The sequence below is a fragment of the Anabrus simplex genome, chromosome 5 (assembly GCF_040414725.1).
Source record: "Anabrus simplex isolate iqAnaSimp1 chromosome 5, ASM4041472v1, whole genome shotgun sequence".
In the NCBI taxonomy this organism is placed as follows: Eukaryota; Metazoa; Arthropoda; class Insecta; order Orthoptera; family Tettigoniidae; genus Anabrus; species Anabrus simplex.
Window position 1 is genome coordinate 306,074,478 of NC_090269.1, and position 17,963 is coordinate 306,092,440.

General features: G+C 42.6%; 1 protein-coding gene across 10 annotated transcripts in view; it reads right to left on the bottom strand.

Annotated features, from left to right (window-relative positions):
• The window catches only part of ClC-c (chloride channel protein 3), a 376,006-nt gene that overhangs the window by 206,615 nt on the left and 151,428 nt on the right, over positions 1-17,963 (bottom strand). For 9 of the 10 annotated variants that reach the window (XM_067147496.2, XM_067147494.2, XM_067147491.2 and 6 more), the window contains exons 2-3: positions 13,294-13,391; positions 13,071-13,194 (exon numbers count right to left, since the gene is read on the bottom strand). In XM_067147496.2, coding sequence (XP_067003597.1) covers positions 13,071-13,194; positions 13,294-13,371 — 202 coding nt within the window. In that variant the 5' untranslated portion in view covers positions 13,372-13,391. Of the gene's footprint in view, positions 1-13,070; positions 13,195-13,293; positions 13,392-13,551; positions 13,691-17,963 lie in introns of those variants that run through there. The other variant, XM_067147495.2, reaches the window with a different exon arrangement.

Here is a 17,963-nt window from a genome sequence, read left to right on the forward strand (position 1 = left end):
ACCCCAGTAGCTGGAGAATCTACGACCGCAAGGAGGAGAAGAATGGTGTCCGCCTTGTGGTCAGCATGGACTCCAGGGATGTGGAAAAAGTGATGGGAAAGAAAATCTGCGGGGTGCATGTTGCCACCTTCATCCTGGTGGAGGGCACACGCAACAAGCAGAGGACCAACCAAACCACAAACAAAACCGAGACCAACAGAGGCAAGGAGCAGGAGCCGAGGCCAGCCAAGCCTCAAGATTCATCGCAGGAGCCGAAGCTGCATGTTCCGGAGACTGCATAAGGTAAAGCATTGCATGAAGGTAAGGAATGATTACTTTCATACAATCAAACATACAACATTGTATAGCGGGCTCTAGGGTACTTATAAGAAGTATCCAGAAAGGTGGGTTTTCGGTCGCCTTGATACAAGAATGCTGGCTTAGACAAGGACATATCATGGAACTAAAATGTGCAGGCTTCAGTCTCTTCAGTGGAGTAGCAGAGGAGACACCTAGAACATGTATACTAGTTAAGGATCATAACACCTGGGCTATACCGGGCTTCATAACTAGAGACCTAATAGCAGTCCTAGTGAGATATGAAGAGGGCGGACAGCCAAGAGATTTGGTTGTCTGCTCTGCATATTTCCCAGGAGACTCTGAATCTCCACCCCCGCTAGAGGAGTTCAAGAGACTGGTGACATACTGTAGGAAACAAGGACTTAACCTCATAGTAGGATGTGACGCTAATGCTCGCCACAGCATTTGGGGAAGCAAATATACAAACCGAAGGGGAGAGAATTTCAAATTTCTATGTACAACCGATCTTGAGATCATGAACATAGGTGATACCCCAACTTTCATCAATGATAGGAGTGAGGGGATCATAGACCTTACCCTGGGTTCCATGGGAATCATACAGGAATTTAAAGACTTTAAAGTTTCTTTGGAGCCTTCCTTGTCAGACCACAGACACATTGTGTTTTATATAGAGGGCTCCTTTAAGATCCCAACTTATAGGAATCCTAGATGATTGGGCATCTTTTAGGGAGGATGTGAGGAGGGGACTGGAAGGAGGACCTTCAAATATAATCAAGAATAAGGAGGAGCTGGAGCTCAGTGCGAGTTTTCTCACACAGACACGAGTTACCTCTTATGAATTAAACCGCCCAGTTGTTAACACATTGGAGACCGAGCCCGAGTGTGTGTGTCAGGGTCGGGTAACAGCTCAGACTGACCGCGCCCGAGGCTAACTCAGGCCTGCGTATTTGTTATATTGTCAACACAGCCAGGTTGAGATTCGCTCGGAAAGTATACATACCACTTTAAAGTGCTTTTATAACAGCTATACCGTGCGTTCGTGTCCTCTGTCGTTGTTTTCTCAAACTTATAGCAGCTTATTTTTGCTCAAGTTCGCTTCTACACTCCATGCTTCCAGCTGCTCAAGGCGCGCGCTTTCAGAGTTTTGTTTACATCGTGCGAAGTGTTTAGATTGCATTTTGTTTCTGCTATAATTATTGGATCATTGAATGAAGGTGGAATAGTAGAGATTTTAGAAGAGATTTTTGATGACAGTGGTTCAGAAGAAGAGATAGATGATTCAGATATAGACCCTGATATCAAACTTCATGTTAGTGATGAAGGTATTTATAACCTATTCTATCATATTCTACCCAGGTGTGATTTTGCACTTTGTATTTTATTTAGCTAATGTTTCACGATCTTCATACGACTGGATTTTCATTTAGAACGAAGTGACGCAAGCGATGATAATTCAAAGCCAGGGAGTGATTCACATTCACTGGGTACTTTTGGTGATTTGGATGACTTGCAACGCCCGTGCAGATAAAGGAAAAGCGGAAAATTGGAAAGTAATGAGGAAAGAGACATACTGGTGGTATCAAATGTGTTCTTTAGCACTTTGTGTCCCTGAATGCTTCAAACTATTCCGCACTCAAGCTCATCATTTGTAAGACTTTGTTGTCAGACTTTTTGTTGTTGTTGCAAAAGGCATACCGTTGGAAAATGTGTAATGTGAAAAGTACTCAGTAGATCCTAATGCAACTTTTTAATCTGTAGAATAGACACTTTTAATTTTTTCATGATATATACGCGTTACAATTGCAACCTACCTACTATTTTCTACAATTTTTTAAAAACCTTCAAAATATGGCGGTCTGCCTGCCCACATGCCACCTGAAGACACGGTCTCCAATGTGTTAAGGCAAAAAGAACAACAGGGAAGCTTCAAGTGGAACAGTTATCTGGAACACCTGAGGAGAAACACACGAAGGCTCTGGAACAAATACCTTCAAGACCAAGAAAGTCTAGATTCTTACAAAGAATCACAAAGAAAGTACAAGTTAGAAGTCAAAAAGGCTTCTAGGAAATCCTGGAGGCAGTTTTGAGACTCCATCAAGAGTCAACGCCAGGCTTCATAAAATTCCAACCTTAGATGGAAGGGCAAGGCTGGGCTCATTGGAGTCTCCCTCGGGTGGACAAACATCCACACCCTGACCTTATTGCTTGATGCCCACTTTCCAGGTTCAGCAGTCACGAATAGTGAAATAGAATCGAGCGGATCCTTCCAACCCGATAGAAGTGGTTGGAACAAAGCCGCAGAGATTGTTACCTCAAGAAGGGTGAAGTGGGCATTAGAATCTTTTGCCCCTTACAAAAGTCCAGGAATGAATGGGATCTTCCCAGCGCTTCTTCAGGAAGCGGGAGTGGTCCTAATACCATACCTGATCAGAATTTTTAGAGCCTGCCTCAACATGGTGTACGTGTACTCCTTGTGGCGTCAGGCGAAGGTAGTGTATATACATAAACCCGGAAGGTCATCATATACTAGACCTAAGGATTATAGACCCATTAGTCTAACGTCTTTTCTTCTTAAGACTTTGGAAAGACTGGTGGATAGACATATCAGGGAGAAAGTATTAAGAGATTGTCCCCTGCATTCTCATCAATATGCATACCAACCAGGGAAGTCGGTTGAGACGACACTACACCAGCTTGTTTCCAGGCTGGAGAGCGCCTTGGATCAGCAACAACTTGCTATGGTGGTATTCCTATACATACAAGGGGCCTTTAACTACACATCTTTGGGTTCCATAGAACTTAGTCTAGAGAGAACAGGCATGAGTAGGATGCTCATAAGACGGATTATGGCCTCACTGCAGGGCCGTCAAGTTCTGTTTACCCTCAACACAGTAATGTTGAAAGCTAATATAGACAGGGGGTGTCCACAGAGAGGAGTATTATCACCAACATTATGATGCCTGGTAGTGGATGAACTACTTACCAGGTTAAATGTTGGAGGAATTTATGCCCAAGGCTATGCAGACGACATTAGCCTCATGGCGGTAGGAAATTTCCCCAGTAAGGTTTCGGAGCTCGTACAGAGCTCCCTACGCAGGGTGGAAAGATGGTGCCACGATACAGACTTGTCGGTCAATCCCGACAAGGCGGAGCTCATGGTATTTACCAGGAGGACGAGGCTAGACGGACTGTCAGAGCAATTCCTATTTGGGAAAAAATTAGTTAAGACAACCTCAGTTAAGTGCCTAGGGGTAATCCTCGAGGCAAGACTGAGTTGGAAAAAACATATAGACCATAAGGTGGATAAGGCTCGCAAGATTATGTGGGCCTGTCGCACGGCCGTCGGAAAGACTTGGGACCTAGGACTTAGGGTGGCCCAATGGCTTTATATTTCTATTGTATGGCCCACGATCACCTATGCATCTTTAGTCTGGTGGCCAGGTTCTGAGAGTAAAACTGTGACCACCAAGTTAAACAGTGTCCAAAGACTTGCGTGTCTAGGAATAACAGGGGCACTGGATACTACATCATTATGTGCAATGGAGGCCACCCTATGCCTTCCCCCCCTTACATTTATATGTTAAGGAGATAGCGGGAATGAGTGCTCACTGCCTCTGGTCACTCGGAGGATGGTCTTTCAAGAATCCGAATAGAGGTCATGCTTCTATTCTTACAAGGCTTCACCAGACTTGGCTTACAACAATGATGATCGGGGACCTGATGAAGCCCAGTTTTAATCCGAACTATAAGTTCACAGTGGTGATACCCACAAGGGAGGAGTGGGTCACGGATGCTGGGGCCCATCTTAGGTCTGTGGGCTGTACATGGTTCACAAATTGCTCGCGGACGGAGACGGGCAAGGGCGCCGGGGTATAGGTCTGGGGGCCTAAGACAAGGCTCTTCCTTCCCATGGGTAAATATGCTACCGTTTTCCAGGCCAAAGTATATGCAATACTGGCCTGTGCTGTACATGTATGGAACATGCCTGGACGTAGAAGATGCATCACCATTTGCAGCGACAGCCAGGCAGCGTTAAAAGAACTATGTGGAGTTAGAACAACATCCAAAATGGTATGGGAGTGCCAAAGGATGTTAGATAAGCTGTGTGAACTTATCCCAGTTACCCTGTTATGGGGTCCTGGGCACACAGGAATCAATGGAAATGACGAAGCTGACAAACTAGCGAAACAAGGCTCAAAAGGGCCTTTTATAGGAACACAGCCCTTCCTGAGAGTATCCCTCCAAAGTGTGAAATTGGTAATATCCCAGTGGACAAACCAGTCTCATTTAGACATTTGGAAGAGGTTAACCACAGCAAGGCAGACACATCAACTTATCGAAGGGCCCAGCCAAAGATATAAAAATGTCCTAATAAATTTGAATAGGACCAGAATACGAATGGTAGTTGGACTGTTGACAGGCCACAATACCTTACAGAGACACCTACACATCAAGAAAATCAGCCAGGATCCAATGTGTAGAAGATGCGATAGGGAGGATGAGACCTCCGCGCATGTGTTGCATCAGTGCGAGACTCTTGCAAGCACTAGACATCGATATCTTGGCTCACATTTTGTGAACCTGGAAGACATCAGGAATGCCAACATCTGGACACTGGTATCCTTTATAGGAGCACTAGGGCTGGACTAAGCAAACCCGTTTAAGGGACACAAAGGGTCTTCATAGACCTACGTGTGGAGCCCTGCAAAGGCAGGGCTCACCCATTCCATAACTATCTATCAATATGCGGAGTGTCACTGTTCATCTCAGCAACCCCGAAACCTATGTATTCGATACCATTTTTTATTATTTTTATATGCCACCCCGTCGCCACCTCCAACCCCCTAGGGGTAGCTTACCCCCGCAGTGCTTTTTTTTTCAGACAGCCATATGTGTAGCAGAATATCTCCTGCACCTAGCCTAGATTTACACACGTGCCTATTTTGAACACCAGGCCTGCATTCTACTGTAGAGTGCGCTGACATTGCCATGGTTATGGCTGGTCTTTTCTTCATCCCATTCCTAGAGCAAGGTAGTGTGATGCCATATCTCTTTAATGATTGATTTTAGGCCCTTAAAACTTGGTTTTCAAGGCCCATAGAGCCTCACCGAGTTTTGTTCTTTGCGATGTGAGGCTTAAAATGAGCTTTGTCTCGTCCCTGTATGACAAATTGTATATTTTGCCTATATTAATGTGACAAAGGGCCTAAATCTCAGAAACAGAGAAGACTGTTCAAATTTCTTGTATATGGGGTTACCCACAGGGTCCTAAAAGGGAAGTTTTGGTTCAGAATGGTATCCAGTTGAAGGATGAAATCTGCACTATCCTCTTCGAGCTGTGGCAGGAGCCATTGTTGCAGCATATCAAGAAAAACATTTCCTGTCACAGTAGGTTCAATGAAGAAAAAGGGTCCATAAACCTTCTCATGGGAAATGGCACAAAACACATTCAACTTGGGAGAATCGCGTTGGTGTTCCACAACTTGATGGGGATTAGAAGTTCCCCAGATCCTTACGTTGTATCTATTCACGTCCCGGAAAGGTGAAAAGTCGCTTCATCACTGAAAATTACCCTTTCAGAGAACCCATCCTCTTCCATTAATGCGACAAAATCAGCACAGAAGGACGCTCGAGCAGCCTAATCAGAGTCTATTAAGGCCTGCACCAGTTGCAAGCGGTAGGGTTTCATTCATAAACGTTTCCACAGAATGCCTGTGGAAATTCAAGCTGCCTCACTGCCCGGTATGTGGACTTCTGGGAACTCCGCACGAAACTGGCGCGAACACGTTCTACTGTCTCTTCCCCGGTCAAAGGACGGCCAGTCGACTTTTGCTTACAGATGCAGCAAGTGTCTCTGAATTTTGCATACCACGCACGAATGGCTTTTCCAGTAGGTGGGTCTCTTCCATACCTGGTGCGGAAATGCCGTTGAACACTAATCACAGACTTGTTTACATGGTAATCAAGCACACAGAACGACTTATGCTCTCCAGCCACAGCCATTTTCTTTACTCGCTTCCTGCGCACTCGTAACGGCTGAAAATGAAACCACGTGGGATGAAATCTAAACTCAACTAAACTTTGAGAGAGTGCCTTTCTTTGCACATATCTCACAGTATGATATGTTCATTAGACTTCATAGAATAAATTTATGAAATCGGGTCCATCATTTTGAATTGCCCTGTAAGATGGTCGCTACACAAGCAGGGTTAGTGTCCACAAGCTGTAGGGTCCATTGACAGAACGCCACCTGGGCTTTGAAATCACGACATGGAGCTCCTGGTGTTAAGTGCAGATGGTACAGGTAATAATAATAATGATAATAATAATAATAAGCAAAGTTCTCTGCGAAACAATTTCACTTTATTTTCTTGACACGGCATAAGCCCAAAAGTCTATACCATGTCTATAAGTTCAGGCCGTGAAAGCATCAATGGCAACAATAATAATAATCATATGGCCTCAGCTACCATGTGCAGATATTTTTTAATTTGACGCCAACTGGCTGTCCATAAACCTTCCCATGGGAAATGGCACAAAACACATTCACCTTGGGAGAATTGCATTGGTGTTCCAACAAATCAGTCTGTGAAAACTATTAAGTATGCAACCTTGCCACATCCCAGGCAATTGGTGGTTAAAAAAATTACTTTCATGGCATTCGAACTCCCATACCCTCGAGCACTGTCCACTATCCCATCTCTGAAGGAGCCCCTGCCAAGTGAGCTATTGCAAGGCTTGACATGAAGCGGGCAGTTCCTAGAAGTTTATAATTTCCCACGTACCTCTGTGACATAGTCCTCCCAATGTTCGAGGTTAATAATGTACATTAAATACATAGGCACATTTGTAACTAGTGTTAGATATGTTTTAATTTGTCGTATTTTTGGTCCACAAAGACATGAAACTCTTCCAACCATGAAGGGTTAATCTTCGATTGATTTTTTTAATTTTGTTTATATTATCTGGGTATATTTAACTTTTATCACATTCAAACTCAAAATTCAACAAGCTTCATTGTTTTTCAGGATATTATGCTGTGTAGACATTTTGAAAGTAACGACATTTCAGCTATACTGCAGTAGCCCTTGTCAAGAAGAAATGAAAAGGCTGGTACACCCATACTGAAGGCTAGGAGGCAGAGCCACCATCCACTGCTCTCTCTCTCTCAAATTGTTGTTGTGCAGTGTGTCACAGTACGTTCAAACTTCTAGTCTCTGGCAGCGAGTAATAGTCTCCGAACTATGCTAATCTCTGGCCACTCCGTTGAAACAGTTGTCATATTTCCATATTTCCACAGCTTCTTGGTCGAGACGAGAATGATAGTGAAACATGGTAACTAGAACCGTGTTTACCTGAAGCTTTACCTCACGATCTAGAAAAGAGAGAGTGTACTCCACACCCAGAGACATTTAATAACAACGATAAAAAGGAGAAAAGCGTCAGTTTTTGGTCACATTCTCTGGCATAATGACTTCATAAAGAACTTGTTTGAAGGCAAGGTGATGGGAAAGAAAGGCAGAGGGAAACCACGGAAGAAGATCACTGAAGAGGTAGTTGAGATGATGGGATGCCAAGGTTATGGAGAGATGAAAAGGATCACAGAGAGAAGAGATCAATGGTTGCAGCGACAAGGCAGAGCCATTAGATAATGATGTACTCCACTACCTCAGATTTTTCTGATTAGATGAGAAGACTGTGACCCTATGTTCCTCCATCCTGGTGTTAATGCTGCTTTGGGTGGTGCCAATATAAACCTTTCTGCATGAGCAGGGAATACGGTGAATGTTTCCACTTAAGAGAGGATCCTGAGAGTCCTTAGACAAGCGTAACTCCTGGGATCTTTTCTTAAATTCTAGAGCAGGGCCTCTCAAACGCCCAAAATCTCACGCGTGCAGATAGAGGCGCAAGAGCTCCGTGCACTGTGCATCGCTGCCGCTCGGCATAGCTCGGATCAACGCTTCGTCTCTCGGCTAAGCTCGGCTCAACTTGCCTATGCTCGGCTCAAGTCAGCCCGGATTTGGAGCGCTACGGCGCAAGTGGGGCAGAGGGAGACAGGCAGAGCGAGCGAGACAGGCGTGAGAAAAGAGAGAGTAAGCGCTATTGCTCCAAATCGAGGAGTGGGGGATCTGCACTCTGGTCAACCAAGCCAAGTCGTCTTTTGCACCGTGCACAGTGCATGCACCACGCGCATGCACCCTGAGAGGCCCTGTTCTAGAGTCTGCACTAGATGCGGCAATACACAAGCCACTGAGCTCGATAGCTACAGTCGCTTAAGTGCGGCCAGTATCCAGTATTCGGGAGATAGTAAGGTTCGAACCCAACTGTCGGCAGCCCTGAAAATGGTTTTCTGTGGTTTCCCATTTTCACACCAGGCAAATGCTGGGGCTGTAACTTAATTAAGGCCACAGCCGCTTCCTTCCCACTCCTAGCCCTTTCCTGTCCCATTGTCGCTGTAAGACCTATCTGTGTTGGTGCGACGTAAAACAACTAGGAAAAAAATACATAAGCCCACCAGATGACAGGCCCTAGCACTATGTTGGTGACACTTTCATCTTATGGCCACAGGGGGAAGATAAACTGCTCAAGTTTCTCCAACATCTCAAAAGCATCCATGCAAAAATCAAGTTCACAATGGAGAAGTGGACGGAGAACTTCAATTCTTGAACATGTTTGCAAAGAGGGAAGACCCCCTATCTAGCCCACAGTGCACAAGAAGCTACACATACCAACCACTATCTCAATAAGGACTCCAACCATCATCCTAAACAGAAATGAACAATGATGATAATGCTGTTTACGGGAGCCTAGTGATTGTGTCAGCCAGATCTGTACCAGAGCAAAGTGGAGCATCTCTTCTCAGCTTTACAAGCTAATGGACAGAGTGAAACAGATCACGCGGGCTGTTGAGTCTCCTTCACTATATAAGAACGCGACGAGTCATGTGACAAAATGGCTTTGCATCCTAGTGATTATGGATAGAATTAGTTAAGTTTTAAAGCATTGCAACAAGCCTTTACAACTACAAAGGAACTATCATAGCAATTTTGCTCAGCTAAGGACCTTCTGGACCCTCTCTCCAGCACAGATGTGCATCGAATTCCCTGTTCGTGAGGGAAGTTTTATATCGGTACCACCAAATCCTGCATAAATACCAGGCTGAAGGAGCATAAGCATCACTGCCATACCGTCCAACCTGAACAATCTGCAGTGACAGAACACACTCTCTTTCTTAGATCACGAAGTAAAATTTAAGGAAACCGTGGTTCTGACTACCAACCGTCAGTATTATTCTCGTCTCCACCGAGAAGGTGCAGAGATAATAATTACAACTGTTTCAACGGAACAGAAGAAGGCCTACAGATTAACACAGTTTGGAGACTGTTACTAGCTGCCAAACAACAACAACAGATGTTTGAACACACTGGGACACACTGCACAGGCTTTAGTAACAACAATATGAGAGAGAGGAAAGTAGATGGTAGTGATAAGTCCCGCATCTTCACCACAATAATTTAATATCTGTGGTATTGATAGCGTGTTCAATGTGTTAGCTTTGAAATAACGTAGTTTCTGTATGAATTTACAACATTTTTGTAACGCTAGAGTCTTCACATACTTTAAAATACATACAAACACCAGCCTGTGTCATTTCGTCTAGACAAGGGCTACTGAAGCTGAAATTTCAACACCTTCAAAATGTCTACATGGCCTAACATCCTGAAAAAAATCAAAACTTGTCAACGGGCATCGGCCATGAAAGACTGCACTGTAATACACCACACTCAAAATTTCAAGTTAACTGTACAGCTGCTTAACATTTGGAAGAAGTGAGAGATGGGCTGGCGTGGGATTGAAAAGCTTGTGCACTATGAACAATGCTTGCAGAGTGATGTGTTCACACTGCCCGTACAGTCATGGGATGGTATGAACACGCTCCAGTCAAATATTCTTGGAATATACTGTTGCTTGCACATCATACTGCGACCGTACCATGACTGCTTGTGTACAGTTCTCATGAAATCAATAATATATGACTGGATCATTACTGCAGCAATACTGTGCCATGAATCTATCAAAAGTGAGAATCAACCCTTATAGGTTCAATACTGAAGGTATAACAATCTAAATTTTAATGAACAGACCTATACCAATGAAAACTATACACAGGGTCTTTTTCTTTTTTAGTTCTGTGCAAGAGTCCGGGGAGCTACACGGAAAGATGATAGCATGGACAGATGACCCATTTGTCAAGAGATATATTGCTTCATGACCGGCTGGTGTAATCTAATGCAGTAGCGATTAAGTGATAAGTCCCCACAATAGTTTAACATCTATGGTATTGATAGTGTGTTCAATGTGTTAGCTTTGCAATAACGTAGTTTCTGTATAAATTTACAACATTTTTGTAACACTAACTTAGCCTACTCTTTTGTTGGAAATCACCCAGGACAAATCGCATTGCTTTCTTTCGGAACTTTTCCCAATCTCAAATTAACTAATCCTGGTGATGATCCCATACACTTGAACCATATAACTGGGGTCTTACCAGCTACTTATATGCCCTCTACTTTGCATCCTTACTATAACCCTTTGTATTACCATTTTTTATTTTTTAAGAAGTTGCTTTACATCGCACTGACGCAGCTAGGTTTTATGGCGACAATGAGACAAACGGCTGGGAGTACGAAGGAAGCAGCTGTGGCCTTAAGGTACAGCCCCAGCATTTGCCTCGTGTGAAAATGGGAATCCACGGCAAACCATCTTCAGGGCTGCGACAGTGGGATTCAAACCAAATATCTCCCGAATACTAGATACTGGCTACACTTAAGTGACTGCAGCAAGCTCAGTCTTTGTATTACCAACGGGACAAGATGGATTTTTAGAGAAGAATTTGTACAAAGACAAAATGAATATGGCAAATTCAGAATGGAAGGGATGTGTGTGGATTCAGCATGGGCTAGTGACATTGAAGCGAAAGAAACTACTGTCATAGGTATTAAATTTCATATTAATCCATACTGAAAAGCAATATAGTGTAAAACAAGAGCTAAAGGTTTCCACCTATTCAATGAAGTTTGTTGTAACCTTAAAAGTCACATACAAAGGTAATCCCAAAAATACGGTCTCCTATTTTTTTTATAAATACACAGACCTGTTTATTTCTACAATGGTTTACATCATTTTACAGCTTGAACATTTAGCTATTTTTCTACATAATCATCATTCCGGTCGATGCATTTTTGTAGACGCTGTGACAGTTTTTGTATGCCCATGTCATACCAGTTCGCCGCCATGCTGTTCATGAAGTTCTGAACCTCATCTTTCACCTCATTGTCGGTGCTGGCACCCGTCTTGTGCACACCTTCCGGTATTTCAACTTTTCCGTCAAAATTATGTGAGCGGCGCTTCGAGAAACCTCAGGAACCAAAGTGCAGAGATCATCCAGGCTGATCCGCCGACCTTCACACATGATTTGCTCAACCTTCACGACTGTCTCGACAGAAATTGACAGTCTCCCGCTCCTTTGTTCGTCGTAAATTTCAGTCCGACCGGCTGCAAACTCTCTACACCACTTACGAACATTTTTGACATCCATGCACTTGGCGGTAACATCCAATGGGAGCTCCATTCTCAACGGCTGCCAAGCCAAGACCGAGTGCCTCAGCGCAGCGTGCACATGTTTATATGCAACCGCGGGTAACACCCTTCACAATATTGTGACCGACAGCCACACGAACAGAGTTCTGTATTTATAAAAAGTAGGAGACCTTATTTTTAGGATTACCCTTATCTATTTGTTGAAACTAGTTTCGGTCTTACCAGAGACCATTATCAGTCAAAATCAAAATCTTTACTCGTCTTGAATTTCATGCTTGCTTCATATATTTCTTTTTCTTTTTTCTTTTTATTCATGTCTTACCTTTACTGTACTGTTTTGAGTACTGAATGGGTGGAAACCTTTAGCTTTTGTTTTACACTATACAGAAACTATTGTATCACCGAGAACTGGCTGACAGACTATCTGAACAGACATAGATTAAGTGCTCTAGTGTCCCTGGTGACAGAGCCAAAAAATATAGCACCAGATGTAAACAAGTGGTAGTTCTCCTGGCATGGCTGAGTGCAATCTTATTTTGAACTATAATGCATGCAAGAAACCTTTTCACTGACACTAGTAACATTTTAAAAAGTAGGGCCTATGTAACCTAAGATCAGATTCACGTTTTTTTTAGGAAAATTTCGCTGTTCATCATATTTTTCATCCATTAATGAACAGGCAAACTCAACAGTATTTAAGATATTTTTGAAGTGGGGTACAATATGTGCCACTAATAAAACATAACCTCACTAGATGCAAGATGTTCACATTCTTTGATTATTAAAATATCAATCCAAGTCTGTCCAAGTATCCACACAGAAGATAAATAATGAAAATACAAATAATGCAAACATGCACTAACTGAAATCCACTAGACTAAAAGTTTATTAGATCAAATGCTTCAGGTGTGCAGGTGAGGTTAGGTTTTGACAGACTACAAGCTCACAGCATGCTATTAAAACCTTCCACCGAACACAAAGGGGATAATTAACTATTCTTAAGAAAATGCTTAACACAACAGAGTAAAACCAACATGCTCCAAAAGAGAAATTAGGGATTTTCTCTCGATCTCTACATCTTTCAAATATACACACATCCGATTCTCAACGTGGTTTACATAAATAAGGAGGAAAATGCAGAAAATATTTTGATGTTTTAATTTACTTACAATGTGAGGCAGCGAGCTCGTCTTGGTGTATCGAGCGTTCAGTGACAGTTCCAGTGGTAGTTATGTCAATCATGTCATCATCTGAACTTACAGACACAGTGCGAAATTGCTGTCCATTAGGAATCTACGATAAGGTTTAATTATATCACTTCATGAAAAAGATAATTTAAATAATAATATTGAAAACAGCAACAAGAATATAATAGCCCTATGTTAGTCTTACCTGATCATTTACTGCTTGGTACGATGTAGGAAAACTCATTGGTATCGACGCATGGCCCCTCAGAGGATGTTTTTCCATGTTTCCAGACAGAACAAACTCTGGGGAATAAAAAATACCATTGAAGAAGACGAAGATAATCCAAAAAATGACTAAGTGACATCACACACTTGTGACACAAAGTGTCATGGCGCCGATAAATTTTAGTGTCACAAAATACAGTGTGTTTTCTGTCTGAATAAAGCACATTCTATAGCTCACCATTTTGAATGACTGAAGTTCAACAGTTCTACTAAATAAATAACACTTTAAAATAAACAATCCGTGAGAAATACTTCCTAATCACTCAAAGAATGTCACAAACCCCCTCCCACAATCCCTTCAATGAATATGGCAAAACCTCGACGTCTCAAAACCAGTCAAATCAAATCACGAAATGTTCATGATCTAGTAATCAGTAGTATAGAGTTCATAAAACTGTAGGAGAAAGTAATTTTTGACTTTTATTTACATACTAATGGGATAATATGAGATGATATTCTATGCTAAATTTTCATCAAATAAATCTCTCCTTTGTACACATCCTGATTATAAAAGTATTGTAGTGTCCATCACGACGTGTATGAAACTCTTCGGTTTATTCGTAACATCGATTATTTCTATTTCGAAAAAATATAAAGACTAAAAAAGAAGGAAATTAGTTCTCTATCAGAGAGTGAAAGGATCCCTCACCTCAAATTCTCATGTAAATTCGTCTAAGATGGAACAGGAATTAGCTTCAATAGAGCTGTTGAAAACCTTCGCCCAGAAATATTACTCTTATTTTGCTAATAGATTAACCCATTCTACAGTCAGTAAAATTCCTTCAATCGGGGATGGCTGCAGGCGTACGAGAGTCGCGCTAACTACCGTGTATACCGAATGAGTTGGCCGCACGGTTAGGGTCGCGTAGCTGTGAGCTTGCATTCGGGAGATGATGAGTTCGAATCCCACCATCGGCAGCCTTGGGAAGATGGTTTTCCGTTCTTACCCATTTTCACACCAGGTAAATGCTGGGGTTGTACCTTAACTAAGGCCACGACCGCTACCTTCTCAATTCTAGCACTTTCCCGCCTTCACTTAGCCGAAATCCTTCGATGTGTTAGTGCGACGTTAAATCAGTTGGAAAATAGAAGAAATAACTGAGGTATATAGCAGAGTAGAGCCGAAGTGGGTAGGTTACCGAGCAGAATAGACTTTGGCTTAACGATGCCATCGGCTCAACAGCTCTGTATTCGGAAGGCGGTTGTCCTGCTAATAGTTTTCCGAGGTTTTCCATTTTCCTCACTAAGGTGAATGCCGGGACAGTTCCTTTTATAGACCACGGTCGCTCCCCGCTCATCCCCGTCTCCTTGACCTTGGCCCAAGAGAGAAAGTCACTTTCGAGGAGGCCCGCCGAACAACTTCAGGGTACGGAATGGAAGCTTTTGAAAAAAATGTGAAAAAGAAAGACGGGTAAAGACGTGCTTGGCTCTCTCGGAAGGACGTGGGTCCAATTCCCCGTCAAGATGCCAGAAAATTTAGAAACTGGACTTCCACTTCTGGTGTGGCACATGACCCAGGGCTTCACTCAATCTACGCCAGAAAGGAGTACCGGAAAAATTCCTACAGCCAAATGCGTCCGGGCCAACCTATCCTACTTACTGTCGAGGTGACAGAGAACTAGAAACCTTTATCTTCCTCTACTCCATGGGCCTTCCTGCCATGGGCTATATAGAGATGACTTTGCTTTTTGCCTTCTAATTGGAAGGAGAAAAAGAATCTACTGAAAAAATTATCGAGCAATTCTTTCATTAAGGTTTCTTGTAGAAACAGTAGATTTACCGGAACACGGGCAATATTTATTATGGTTTTCAATAGTCTTCTTGGAAAATAATCTACTAATTTGGAATTCTTCAATCGCTCTCTTTCTTTTGCGATTTTGCGCACCACTCAAGTGCTCGCTACTTGATTTAAATTACTTCATTTTAAAAACAAAACGATTACAGGCGCGTTTTCCAAGGTGCGATTGTAGCCGCAACGGCGACAGCACTCTCCATCTCCGCGCATGCGCAATTTGAATTTGGTTTGCGACTCGCGGTGATTGCGGCTTGAGCCGCCACACTGATGCAGTGAGCAGTGGTCGTGATACAGTGAGTGTGGTGTGGTGGTGATTATTGTTTAAAGAGGAATTACAAATGGGCAACCATCCTCTCTGAACACTAATCAGAGGAGAAAATAGAAGAGGTCCGACCATTCGAAGAATGAAGGTATCGGCAAAAGAACGGAAAGGGCCACAAAGGCCGTGAAATGAGACACTCCCTAGGGCTCAGAGTCCTGCAGCCAGTCCCACCGCGCAGCACTTCAAACCCACGGACTCCGGCAGCCCAACCCGTGCAGTGCCGTTCTTTTCTGACGCGGCAGCGTTCTGGCCCACAGCACTATTGTCGCGGCCACGAAATTAGGCGGTTCAGAGAAATGACGCTGTTGCCAAGGTTATGTAGCAACTGGCGAAGAAATGTCTTAACTGAACACATCATTTCGGAGCGCGAGGCAAGTTGTTCTCTCTCAAGCTCCTCATGTTACTTTATATAATGTTTAAAAACAAATTATACTACAAGCTTCAGAAAAGACTGCTGATTCCAGTGGTATAACTATTTACCATATAAACCACTTTAAATAATTATGAAAAATAAAATCTTGAACGAGTAAATTTAAATCCGTAGGATCATGTATTGACAATTTCAGTAAGCGGCCAAGTTTTTATTTCTTCAGCCAATAAAATTTTGTCTGCGGGAAAAATTTTAAAAATTGCCTGACTTATATTTTTTATCTGAAACATATTTCCGTGAGTCTTATAATTTTCCCGGAAAATGGCCGGGAAAGCGATCATGTAAATGTCGCTAGCTGAGGCAGTTCGGGGCGTGCGCACCAGCATAGGCTGCAGGACGCCGTAATTACTTTCGGATTACATATTACTCTGTATCAGTTTTATTACATTATAAGTTTAAATATTTGAATGCTGTATATTGTACTGAGCGATATAGAAAAAGAACTACTTTAAAGAATAGGTTTACATTAATTTACAATGAAGTAAGAATCGCTTTCTAGTTTCAAGGCAGTCTAAGATTTCTTAGTCACTGTCATCACTCATCTCACTATCTGTCGAGTCGTCTTTTACACTGATGATGATGAATGGCTCCATTCTTTCGTCCCTTAATATTCTCTTGGCCCAATCATCTGTTTGAAGATTTTCCGCGCGATTGAAGCACTTTTCCCAGTCTGCAGCAGTCACATGGGCGATGGCTTCTGACGTGAGTTTTTCTACGGCCTTTATGTTGAATGTCTTGTTCTTCTCTGCCACTTCTCTCTTGACTTGAGCCCAAATCAATTCACATTCACTATCCATCTTTAACTGCACTTACGGTGCGAGTTCAACAGCTTCATGACAGGGAATGACTCGGGTAAGGTGGCCTGGAGCGGTTGGGCTTCAGTTTGACAGCACTGCGCGATCAGCGTTGCCAATCCGTGCCCGGAGGTAAGCGACTCTCGACCATCTGTCGCTTCGCCGTTCCCATATCTGACGACAGCGCAGTTTTCCTCACCCGCCTAATTTGGTGGTCGCGACAATAGTCTCATACAGCCCACCGCAGTCCACCGCACTGGGCGGGCTCAGTAGAGTAACCTTGAGTACTTCTCCACAATAACATGTGCGCCGTGCACAACGAAATGTTCCCGTCACACTACTATTCGGATCATTCGCTCTACGAATTCCCGTACGCTAATAACATATTTTAAAGTACCGGTAGGCCAATCGCATTTTGAAATTAAAGGTAGAGATTTCTCCTGCACTGTAGTAATAATAATAATAATAATAATAATAATAATAATAATAACTGAAAACAAACAGAAACTTTATTATAAACTAATATTCGTTTGCAATTGACATCAAGGTAATTGAAAATGAATATAAATAACACAAAGCATATTCATAGGACTTCATTCGCGTTTACCTCAAAATACAATACAAACAGAAATGACGTGCAATATGCCAATAACAAAAACAAACCTGAACATAGCTTTTACTTAGTGTGCGTAGTTTATTGGTCATTGTTAATGTGGTGGAATGGGAATTACTGTGAATGAAAAGAAGAACATCGGCACTTTCTGGTTGTACAAGAGACCGTCGTGCATTGAGAATGAAGCCCGCTGAACTGAAATTTCTCTCTGAAGCTGAACTTGATGCTTGCATACATATTACTTTCTTAGCGATCTGGTGAAATTTTTGATAGTTTTGTCCATTTGTTCTCCAATAGGACGCTATATCTCTCTCTTCTTCCATTCCACAATTTTGCTTTAAATATCTTTCTAGCTCATATATTGGAATAGGAGCATCATGAACGTCAGTCCACGAAGAAAACTTCATTACTTTGGTAGATTGTGGCATAGTCGTGGAGTCTGATGACACGGAAACATTAGATTGCTCGTCATTCAAGCACACCTTTTCATCATATGTTTTTATCCAATCATAAAAAGACAAAATCAGTCCGACTCTTTTAATCTATACTAATACAACAGAGAGCGCGAATTTTGTTAGTTTGTGTATATCTGGAGGGTAATCTCAGAAAATACCGGACCGATTCTAAAAATCCGTT